The following is a 12,543-nucleotide window of genomic DNA, read 5'->3' on the forward strand; positions in this document are numbered from 1 at the left end:
AACATTGCTTGTCATTAAGCGAGATTATAACAGGAGGAAAAAATATATCATTCTATCAAGAACTAAAGAACTCAAGAAATAACATCGTGTCTTAACAATTGCGTTTTTTTAAAATAAAATAGTAATATAAAATATAGGTTTAACTAATATTTTCCGACGCTCTGAATAATAATAAGGTACGATTATATTATTTTACCACGTACAAAAAATTTATATTTGAACTCTTCTCAGCACGGAACACGAAAAATATGATTATTCACTCGTACAACAAGTACTCAAGAAATAACAACTTAATTTAAATGTATAAATATCTAAACAAAATAATAAAGCAAAAATAATTTAAAAATTAACAAATGTAATCTGTTCAAATGTGGCGATAATCGTGGGACGGAATGCAAACATTGATAAGGGGTTATTCAACTATTGAGTAATGCACAAATAGTGAATGTTTGATCCCCTCAGTCCCTAACGTAACAATACGTAACAGTGGAAGCTTTCATTCTCCATTAATAATGTAATGATTTGCCATTCCTCACATCACGAAAATTATAAAAGATCTTTTGAATTAAATTCACTCCTTTGCCTTCCATTGCAGCAAAATTCATAAGTTAAGGATACTGCCATGTACAGTCTAACAATTTGATCAGAGTGATTATGCAAATCGATGCTAATAATTTGAATTCTGATATCATTTGCAATGTTTCTCGTTTCATCGGTTTCAGAACCTTCTTCTGTCCTTAAAGATTCCTGATCTTGGATAGTTACTTCCACCATTTCGATCTGATTAAATTATGACTTTCGATTTAAAGGGAATTGCTTTATCGTGATGTCCTGTTAGGTAAAATTCTCAGTAAAACCTTAAAAAAATGTGGTTAAAAATAGTTTTACTTTTACTTGTCGTTTTAGCCTTGAAATTATTTGAGTAATTCCTCGGTTTGATGTTTTCCAGAACTTTTAGGTTAAACGTACTTTAGTGATTTTAGGAGGGCTGACGATTTACAACAAAACGATTATTTTTAATCAATTCTTTTCTTCTTCATTTGTCACTATAATTAGCATAATGAAGTTAGTCTTTGTTCTTGATCAGGAAGATTGTAGCATCCTTTTGGAACGATGAGATCACTCTACCCTGGAACTTAATTGCTACTGCACTTCACTTATACCTTTGCTGTCGAGAGGCCAGAACAGAAGCATAGTTTGTTAGATCTAGATAAAATAAAATGTTTTATCCTTTCGATCTAATCTTTCTTCAAACAAAATAAAAAAATTTAAAGGCCAGACGAGCTATATACGACAAACACAAAATGTATCATTACGTCCTTGCTCCAAAGTGGTGTTGAAATGTTTAACAAAGTTTAGAAGCACCTGACTGACAACAAACCATAGAAGCAAGAAGACATTTAGTATTTTTTCAAGTCTTCATTCGAAATGAGGAATTTTAGAAGTATCTCATTTTATCATCCTCATTCAGTTCCAAGAGTTTAATTGTTTCAAGCTGTGGCCTTCAGATTTATTTTCTACACATTGCCTATGTTTGTTGTATATCGTATTCGAATCGTCAAATTTTAATTATCTTTTTTTATAGAAATAAAATTTAAATCTTAAACTAAAGCTGAAAGCAATTAATCACGACGCGCAAATGAATAAAATATTCCTAGAAACGTACAAAGAACTACGCGACACGTAACGAGACATAGTGACGGGAAAACTAAACTATTGAAAGTCTTTAAATTCAGCACGAAAAATCCAATTTAAAAAATAAATAATTAAATAACAAAACTAAAGAGATAATTAAAATATTGGTAAAATTTTAGTAACCAAATGAAAGAGAAATATAAAACATCTTTACTACTTCATTCATACAGATTGTCCACCTCAAGCCTCGCTTTTTCTATTATGGAACGCGATCCTCTCGCAAAAGATACTGATTATGCAAGGTTACTTTGCTTTACTTTTGAAATTCTAATAATTTTATCCTCTTTATCCCTCCCTTATTCGACTAAACTCCACACACGTATAACGTGCTCAACTTAAAGTAATAAACCGCTAAAATGAAACTGCTACTAAGCACCAGGGTTAGCAGTTAAAATTTAATTTCCATTCCTAGAAGACCGTTTAAAGGAACTAACCGACACGAACAAACGCTCGTCAGTCAATTCACAAATGAGGTGCTTTTCTGTAGAAGTTGGTTCAAAGGGCAAACCATTTCACCCCAAAATGTCCGGATTTAGTTTGTTCGAGCCTGTTCGAAATTGTTCCCAGTGTACCAAGTGTCTATCTCCCTTTCTGACCGATCCCATCCTGCGGAACCTGTACCCGGCAAGCCCCCCGACAAAGTTTGTGATGGGAAATCATTTCCATTTCCCAGGTAACTTACTTAATCGATCGTTGCTGTTAAAGTTCTGTTTGCCAAGTGGACGCCGGGAATTGGGCGATTCTCAGCACGAAGCACGGTAAATGCAGCTGTAATTAATCAGTCGTACTTTGCACAGCACGGGTACTCGAGCATGAAGACATTTTAGCGAAAAAGCTACACACCGTAATGTGTACCTCTGCTGCCTGTAAGCAACAGTGAACAATTTGGATTGGAATTTGCTTGTTGTTCCAGGCACGTAGCGTATTTAAGTTCTTTCGATTCTAAAACAGAGTGGTTCGTTGTATTGAAAGGAATTGAATGTTTGTTCTTTTTTGCTTTGTTGTCGGAAATCTGTTTTCCGCGTAAAAGGATGTTTTATTTCGATAGTGTTTGTGTGCGTTCGTTTAAGTTTTCTTCCGGTTTTCGAAACACTTTCCACTTAACAGTTCCCTTTGTTTTCCAGTTGTTAGGTATCATAGTGTTTTTTTTTTGTTTCCATACCGTACTAGCCTGTGTACGCGTTCGAATACCCCTATACCCTTGCAGAATGATTTTTTTTTGGGTGTGAGGAAATAGAAATAAATATGTAAGCTTATCGGTGTTTTCTTGTTTTGTTTATACATTGAACATATTTACACGACTGTTTGTTGTTTTTTTTGGTAATAGTTTTGCTTTTTCTTCGTTAAACATCTTTTAAAAAGCAACAATAATAGTTTTCACAGTAATAATAGTAATAGTAAAGTTTCGTATTGTGTGTTTGTGTGTGTTTTCTCTTTTTTCCTCTTTTTTATTACTTTGATTCCTCGCATTTATTTGATTTTCTTTACATTTCTATTTTGATTTTGGTCTTTTCGCTTTTGTTTTATATTCTTCTTCTATTTTCTTCTTTTTAATGGGTTCAACAGTCAATTTCGTGACTCACACACACCTTTTTCTTTGCTTTTTACAGCTTGTTTAATTTCTTACACTTAATTTCTTATGAACAACCTTCATAAGTGTGTGTGTGTGTGTATTTTTGTGTATATGTGTGTGTGTTTCTTTCACTTACATTTTAAAAGCTTGTTCTTTTTGTGATTCAAGTTTTGTGCAGTGTTTCCTACTGTTTCCTCATAGAAAGAATTTCCTATGTACATAGTTTAATCATATTTACACTAATGATCCGGTTGACGGATATTAACGCCCGGTACGGGATATATTCACTTTTGTTTTTACTTTACTAATTGAATATTCAAACGTTTTTGTCTGTGTGTGTGTGTTCATTTAGGCGTTGTTTTCATTAATTAGTGACACTTTCCAATCACTTTTCTGTTGGTGTGTTGTCGTACGTTTAGTTAAATTAGCATTGACCCCACGGAACCGCCGATCGTGCAGCATATTCTGTAGCTGCTGTGAAACTTAACAACAACTCAACAAATGTTTTGTTTTTATTTCAACCAGAAAATATCGTGTTTTGATTGACCAAATGGCTAACAGTTGAATGGAGGGCATTTGAGCGAGTGAGGGCAAACAATGTCATAATAAGCTTATTCGATACTCGATACTAGTGGGAACCTATTAGGACTGTAGTGTAAACTAGTGAGGTAGATATTAAAACAAACTACAGAACTAAATTGGAAACAAATGCAACTACGCAATGCGCTACGTAACCCGCGATCGTTACAAAACGATCATTGAGCAACGCTCAGCAGGATGATTTCTTTAGCTCTAGTGCAAGATCCGGAAGCATTTTAAATAAAACAAACAGAAAAATTGATAAATTTGTCCGCATTATACTGACTCAAAGTAAATTATTCACTTGAAATCTATTCAGTTTCACACGACTGTTCATCAAATAATTCTTCTCGATGTTTTTTTTGGTTCGCAAAATCCTCCTATCCTCAATGCGACAGATAAAACGCTTCCACGCTGACTGCTACTGACAAATCGTTCCCACCATCGATCCGGTTAGATTAAATCCCGAACTTCAGCCCCTCTAAAGTGGCTTCGGTGTTCCATTTGGCCTGCTGATGGGGCGGCAGGATAGGAGCAAACAAAATGAATAACAAAAAGCTAAATTAAAAACACAAATAAAATGAAAGGAAAAACAATCTCATTCACAGCACGACACGGAAAGCATCCTTCACCCAGTGGAAACTCAACAAAAAAAAAAGGAAAATGCAACCACTTGGAAGAAAGCGATAGAAATAGGCAATGCCAAGAAGATGGTCACATCCGCCTTTTTCCCTGTGTCGATTTTACGCTTCCCGACGCTACGTCCCACCATTTGTTTGTGCTTTCGGCCAACGGGCAACATGGTGGACCTTTTTTGTGGTGGTTTGCTGATGGAGGATTAAAAGTTTTCCACGTGGAAAATCCTACGAATCAAATGCAGGCAAAAGAACGAAAGGTTCGGTTTAATGTTGAGCAGACTTTTCGTTTCTTCTCAGCGAGGGATGTTTTTTTTCTGTATTTGTTTATTTGTGGATTTCCCGCAAAGCCGGGAACCGTGTAGCTCTTTGCATCAGGCAACGATTTATTTTCGGGCTGCCGCGCGGGCTGTAAAAGTTGCGGATTGCGTTAAGTGAAAAAAGAAAGCACAAGGGGAAAAGTAATTTAGAACGGCAATTAGAAAGTCGTTTGGCAGCGGTAAGGAGACGACTGTTGTTTTGTTTGTGTGTTTAAATAGAACAAAATATTATAGAGTGGGTTGATTTTGAGGACCACTTTTGAGGAGTGTTCGATATCGATGTAATAAACATCAGAAAGTAGATCATTTAGAAAATTGGATTAAACTACCTACAAAGTGTTTTAATTGGTCTTTCAATTTTTTTTCTCAAAGCAAACTAAAACATGATCATCCAAAGCAGTTTTTTTCCCCCGGTTATTAATCCACAAAAAGTTGTCTGTTTCCAAAAAAAAAAAAAATAAACTCCCCCTCTTGTCACGTACGAATGATGAACAGATGAAACATTTCCGGCATCCGGTAGACTACAACTCGCGTAGACTAACTTTTGATGGTGAGAAATGTGCGCTCGCAGAATGGAGTTGAGCTGGTCGGTTTTTAAAGTATGCTCCGGCTAAGCCATAACCATGCCATGCCGTACTCCAAGTTCGATTAGTACCGTTCATCAGCATGTCAGCAGGATGTGCTGCGATTGCAGGACGCGCGCCTCATTAATCACAATTAAGCTGAAGCTACCATGAGAGATGTGTTGAAGTGGAACAGTGAAGTGCGAAACTGATAAGAGACGTAGGGTCTGGTGGCATAATGGAGTACTGCCGATTTTGCTGAAAGTGTGTCAGTAAGCGTAAGCCGAAGCGAAATGAGAAAATGAAGTGTACTAATTATCAAAGTATTTTTTTTTCTTCTTTCTTTGCTTTGCTTGCGTGGCATTAAAATGGGGAGCAATTTAAAACTCAATTCTCTACGGATTCTCTCTACGCCCGTCCAACGGTGTCGACAGGAGGATGTTTCAACGTGTACTATCGGGCCGTCACGATTGTGCTTGGGCCAAGCTTTGTCTTTCCCGGCTATACAACCGTTTTGCCCGCCCGTTGGGACAAATAAAAATCACCACTAGAGACACTAACTCCTCACGATGGTGGTAACTCGTAGCCAGGTAAAAAATGGCTACGGATTAAAGCTCGAAACCTCAGTGCTGTTGGCTGCTGGATCCAACTAGAAACCGGACGACGCCATCATGATTCCCCCGTTCGTACCATTCTCCCCCCGACCATTGCTCCAGTCCGGAAACATCGAGCTGCTGCGCGTGATCGTCGGTGGCTGAGTGATCCGCGGTAGTGTTTCACGCGCCGGGTAATACACGATCGGGCCGGGTGATGGTGCCCGCGTACTCCGGACCGTCGTCCGTATCGTGCGCATGCTGCAGTTGCTTAGCTTGGTCGAGGTGCTGCGCGTAGTGCCGACACGCTGGAAGCGGCCCGAGTTGCGATTGCTGGCGTCTCCGTTCGAGAAGGAGCTGTCGTCATGGATAAGACCGTCATCCGGTGATTGGCGGCCGCGGGGTTTGCAAAAAAGCAACAGGAAGATGCGCTTAAACTTCTCACCGAAGATGACGTAGATGAAGAAGTTAACGCTCGAGTTGATGGTAACGAGCAGGTTGGACACCTTCACCATGTACTCGATGATCACACTATAGAACGCCTCGACGATGTTGATCATCATAGCGGGCAGGTTGCAGAGCAGGAACACAATTACCACACAGATAAGCATGGTCGCGAGACCGATTTCACGCTTTTCCGAGCGTGACAGTCGTTGCCGTTCCTTGTTCGCTCGCCGCACCTGGCGGTAGATCATCAGGTTGAAGAACGAGATCAAGCTGAAGGGTAGAAAGTACACGAAGATCATGTACAGCCAGTGTATGTACACCTTGATGTATGTCTCGTTCGTACGCATGTCGGACGCTTTCACGCAGTAAATGATGAGTCCCGTGTCCGGATGGGTGGAGGAGATAAGCGTCACCTCCCAAAACCGCGGTAGATTGTACAGGATCGAAAAGATCAGTATACCCACCACGTAAAGCCGGGCTCGCCCGTACGTACAGAGGGCACGTGCCCTCAGTGGATGACACACGGCCACATATCGTTCGAGTGTGACCGTAAGCGTTAGATACACGCTAGCTGTTTGGGCAATCATTGCCAGCGGATAGACAACGAGCGAAATCTTCGGAAAGATCTGATAATGATAGTAGTAAAGATAACCCGTATGTGGGTAGATCGCACACAGCCCAAAGATCAGTACGGAGGTAAGAATCAGCACCGTATCACACCGGGCCAATCCGATCAGCAGATAGTTAATGCTGGAACGCATCTGTGGCCGGGACAGGATCACCATCGAGAAGATATTCCCCAGAATGCCGATCAGTGCGACCACATTCATCACCACACCACTGATCCAGAACTCGAACTCCACCAGCAGCTCGTTCGGCAGGTAATCATCGTAGCAGGAAACGATCGTCAGGATGCTTTCGTTGGACCCAACGATTCGCGTGGTAAGATTGCTTCCTATCGCTGACTCATCTCCAAAGGTAGTGCCAACAGTGGTGCCACTGGTACTACTACTACTACCACCAACACCACCACCACTACCACTAACGCTTCCATTACCGAGCAGAAGGTGATGCACCTCGTAGTCGATGTTCGAGACATTCATTATGTGCGGTCTGCGTGCGGTTCAGTGTGCATTGACACGCTTTTAAGTTTACTGTTCGTACGTGATGTTGGTTTTACTATTTTATAGCAGCTGTAGGTATGTAAGGTTCTTTATTTTTACACTGCAAGCTTTAGCCGATCGACAAACGTGGCAATAAAGTGGACAGTTCGTTCCATCCCGTTCGTTTGCCGATCATCACCGGGTTGTTTCTCTTCTTCTATATGTTTTTCTCCCCCTTGCCAACACTGCTTTAGTATCTCACTGTGTCCGTGCAACTGTGCGGGAGAAGAATCTCGTCCACCAAACCTCCTTCCAGTGGCGATCTTTTTACACGATGCATCGTGTGCTTGCGTTAACTGTAAAGAGATGAAATAAGGAAGGGAGAGAGAGAGAAAGAGAAAAAAATTAGTACACCATACCGAACGGATTCCCACTGTTTGCTTTACGCGACGGAAAATTATGGAATTAAACAAGCGTAAAATTGAATCCCTGCTGGAGTCGGAATTCTCCGACCGGTTTCGGTTTATGGACGATATGGACTCAAGCAACAAGAACTATGAAGCAGAAAAACGAGGTATGCTTTGTGATCGTTTTTTTTTGCTTGTATCTTTATCGCGTCCGTCTTGTTTCAACATTGTGCTCAAGCTCAACCCTAACAGCATGATGATGGACAGTGCAAAAAAAAAACTTCGACGTATGGTGCGCTTGAGTGGTAAAATTTCACGGTGCACTCTGTATGCTAGCGTTTGTCCACCATTGAAAGTCACGAATATTGAGAGAAGAAATGAATGTCAAGTGTATTCAATCGGCACATCGAGCATTATTAAAGCTGCTCATTTCAAGCATATCTGTGCGGCAGATTTGATTCATAAATCCTACCAATATCCACCAGGTAGCAGGTTCTGTTTGTATAACGCTAGCGGGTAAAAACACTTTCCGTACCGGGCTGGATAATGATGATTGTTTTCATTTCAACGTTTAACTTTACCGTTTCGTTGGAAAAATTATAAATTTCAAATGAGAGATGAATACAACGAAGCTGCTCAGAATAATGCATGAGGCTGACGGATATGCGATGCTGTGGGATATTCTTTTAATTTTTTTTCTGGTACCACCACTAGAAAAATAAAGCGAAAAACGAGTTAAATACTTGGATGCATTTAAATGAAATGTATTCCACGGTTGATGATTGTGTTCGGCATAATGTTTTAAGCCCCGAACCCGCTTGTGTTTTTGGTTTCAATCACAATTTTCCAGGAATGTTTTTTTTTCCTTCGCTCCTCCTTATTGCTCAAAATGCATCTCATTACGCGTGTTTTAAGCGGTGTGAAGGTTCGGTAGAGAAAAAACAAAATTACTAAAAATGAAATGGAGACGCCTGGTGGCGGACACTCATCAGCGTGCAACACCAGCGTATGTCAGCAAATGGGACGTGAGCAATCGGCAAACGGCGTTGTTCAAGCCGTTGATCCTGGCAATGCAATGCTATCCCCAGTGGTGGATTGTGCAACATTAAAGAGGAACAAAAAAAACACTTGTGCTTAAGCGGCACTTTACGGTCCACCTTACAACCCTCATCTACACTATAAAGCGACCAGTTTATCAACGCTTCACTGTTACGCCCCGAAGGGCATAGATACTGCTGGTGCTGCGTTGCAATGATGAGGATGTTTATTGTCGGTAAGCGAAAGTGTCCAACAGTCTGATGAGGTTGACATGCTAGTGGCCCGAGCGTTTTTTTCCCCGTTTCCGGTGGATGCGATTGTGTGTAAGTGCACGAGCCGTCGAAAATGCCGTCAATGATGAAAGAAGCCGGGTAGAGGTCGTTACCACTTTGGAGCATAAGTTGCAAATATAAACGCTGTGGTAGCCCGTTCATTTCTTATCTGTTGGCGTTAATGAGAGGTAGAGCTGTTTGCTTTGTTTAGCCCTTAGGAGGCTTTTATAGGTGGGCGAAATAAAACTGTTCTACTGGTTAAGAGTGACAGGATTTTGCAATTTTTTTGAGCATTATATTCTTCAAAAACTTAAGTAAAGAAATTTTGTCTAAATATCTTGGAAAGTATATAACTTAGAATTTTATAGTAATCAAAATTTTTAACTACAAAAAAAAAGATTTATGAAACATAAAACATTGTAATAAAACAAGTGAAACCATCTTCAGAACATTTAATGAGCAACTACGGTTAATGGGATATAAAAGGGTTTTGTATTGTGTCTGAAAAGGCGAAATCTTCACTATTAAGCTGTACCGAGTAATAAGCTTTCAAATAAAGAGTTCCACACAGTCCGGACAGACCTGAATGGGAGGCGGGTGGAGGAATCTTCATTTGCAAAAGTACGCCAGCATTGTATTGTTTAACTTTCGCTGCTCTTATGCCGTGTGGCTTCATCTCTAGCAAATTCAAATGCTACCAGACGGCATCGTCCGGTTTGGCGTTGGTGTTGGCGGTAGTACGCACTTGTAATTTTATTGTTAACGTCTCGTTTTGAAGCGTAACGTGAAAATGACCCTCCCAAAAAGGGATACGGAACGGTAATGAAAGACTGCTCTATTCGTGTTTCAGCACAGCACAGTCACTTGTCTCTTGCTGTCTGATTATTGTTGACGCAAGTCTTCGGGGCTTGCAAAAACTTATGGAAGCGAAAATATGTCATAATGCTGTAAAGTGAATATACATCTTCGGGGGTCAAAAAGTTGTGCATCTTGGCCGATTGCAGAGAGTGTAGAAAATACCTAATAAATTTCATAAACCGGTGCTTAAGTGGTATCGCAAGTATTTGCTGCAATTATTTAAAAGTTGTTTATCTTCCATCTAATAAGTTTTACGATTAGTTGTTTGATAAATAGACTACAATTTCAACCATCATTAAATTACTACTTTATCACTTTTATGTTAAGCATAATTCGTTCAATTAATTTATCTTCTGAAGTGGAAAATGAACGACAAAGTTTGAAGAACTGTTGTGGTGTGGTGTGATTAAATTAAACGTTACATTAAGTTCAATTAAGCCCGAACTTTTATTACTAATAGTCAGAACTTTTATTCGTAATTCAAATTCGTTACAAAAAATTACCGCTGTTACACATGAAACAACATTAAAATCATTTGCTCTGATAAACTTATTTAAAAGAACAATATAGATTGCTTACAAAATGGGTTCCTATTATCATAATGTAACCTTCACATGCTAACCACTAGACGGACATTTATTAACGTGGTGTTTGCTATTATACTTTGCAAACAATTTCCACTCCATCACTCCGCTGATTTAACTTCAACCGAAAGCTTTATAATCAAACAAACGTCCGATTGCGTGTTACAGTATTTTACGCTTTTCATAATGACTGGTGCAAGCAACTGGTGGCTTCATTGCTGCCCGTTCAACGATTGATGGTGAATTTATTTGCCGTAACCGATACACACCCAACGGTACGACTTTCCAATTAACGGATGGTAAATTTTAGTGCATCGAGCAATCGGACAGCAGAGCACAACACGTCTTCAAAGGCGAACCATTCTCAACCAAAATAAGCCTCCCGGGCGGGGCAGTTTGCAGTGCTTTTCGTAACATTACAGCTCCGGAGCTTTGTTGAGAGGGAATTTAATTTTCCCACATTGCTACACTGATTTCCTATTGTCGTAATTTATTCACACAGGGGTTTTCACGGTGAACCGTTGTTCGAATTCGTTGTACTGTTTTGTGATCGACTTGACAGATAAAATACACTTTGATCTTGTAGCATGAACGATCTAAACGAACCATATATGTAATGATTCATCCTTCGTCTCCCGGAGATATGGCTACATCAAATTGCAAAAACGAAATGAAACGTTCGAACGATGACCTCTGCCGACAAAACCGTCCGACCTCCTGGTACCGGTCATGTAAACCATCTCATTTTAATTCCCGTTCAACAAAATATTCTTTACGGCAATTGGCTTTACCGGGCATTCCCTGACGGCTGTCCGTTAGCCACAACCGGATGATCCTCATCGATCCGACCTTTTCCTGGGGAGGCACGATTTCCGCAAGCCCGGTTTGTGCTGATTGTAAAACGAATCGAATATATGAAACCTTCCCCACACACACACACGTACACACATACGTCCTTGTCCTGGTGTTGGGCTTCAGTACACGGACATGTGATGGTGCGTATACACCGGGCACACCGAAATTCCAATATTTGCATGCAAATAATCTCACGATTGGACACGGATACGTGCATGCCGAGTGTTTTTCCTTATATTCTTATCTTCGTTTTAACCGGCACCCGTGAAGTTTGCTTATCGCATTGCGTACCATTATTGCTCTGGTTGGTGGTTGGAATCATGCCGGGTGAACGATAAATTTTGCTTCCCCCAAAATCTACCGCTCGAAGCTTTTCTCGTATGTGGAGAAGCTTTATCCTACCAACAAAATAAAAAATAAATAAGAAAAAAAAAACGCCACGGTAGTTTACATTCAAGTGCTAACTGAAATATTGATCGCAAACTGTTTCGACACTGTTTGGGAACATTTCTTTGCAGCATGAGAAGTAAAAAAATAAGCAACCGAATCTCCACCATATCACAACGCGCCACTCTCGCGGTGATACTTCACATACTTGAGTGAAACTCAGCGTGACAAATGAGGTTATGTGGTGCGTGTGAATAAAGCAAAAGGATTCGAATTCCTTTGAAAAGAAACGCATATCAAGCCCGCTGTTTGTAAGTGGAACGGGAAATGGTAAGAAAAACACTTGAGAGGCATGTGAAGACGGTATTAGGGAGGTGACAAACTCTCCAAGTTTCGTTTTTTTTTTTTGGTAAATGACATCCCGATGTCCTTACGCCGCTCAAGAAGCATTATTTTCGTTAACATTAACGGAGCTCGTCAGTGGCAGCTTTAAGAGGGTAGGCTCTTACACAAGAGGAATACAACTCAAGTTTTCGCTCTCGCGACCACTTGTTGAACGTTGAACGGGTTTTTTTCCACGCCATCATCACCAAAGGATAGGTCTTACGGGTACACCATATTGTGCCCTTTTCGC

At 40.1% G+C, this 12,543-nt stretch overlaps 1 protein-coding gene across 4 annotated transcripts in view; it reads right to left on the bottom strand.

Moving 5' to 3' along the window:
* Positions 1-3,101: 3,101 nt before the first annotated feature.
* The window catches only part of LOC125774762 (FMRFamide receptor-like), a 74,713-nt gene continuing 65,271 nt past the window's right edge, over positions 3,102-12,543 (bottom strand). For all 4 annotated transcript variants that reach the window (XM_049444968.1, XM_049444970.1, XM_049444969.1 and 1 more), the window contains exon 3: positions 3,102-7,864. In XM_049444968.1, the coding sequence (XP_049300925.1) occupies positions 6,015-7,508 (1,494 nt within the window). In that variant the 5' untranslated portion in view covers positions 7,509-7,864 and the 3' untranslated portion in view covers positions 3,102-6,014. The remainder of the gene's footprint in view (positions 7,865-12,543) is intronic.

Source organism: Anopheles funestus, chromosome 2RL, assembly GCF_943734845.2.
Source record: "Anopheles funestus chromosome 2RL, idAnoFuneDA-416_04, whole genome shotgun sequence".
Classification (NCBI taxonomy): domain Eukaryota; kingdom Metazoa; phylum Arthropoda; class Insecta; order Diptera; family Culicidae; genus Anopheles; species Anopheles funestus.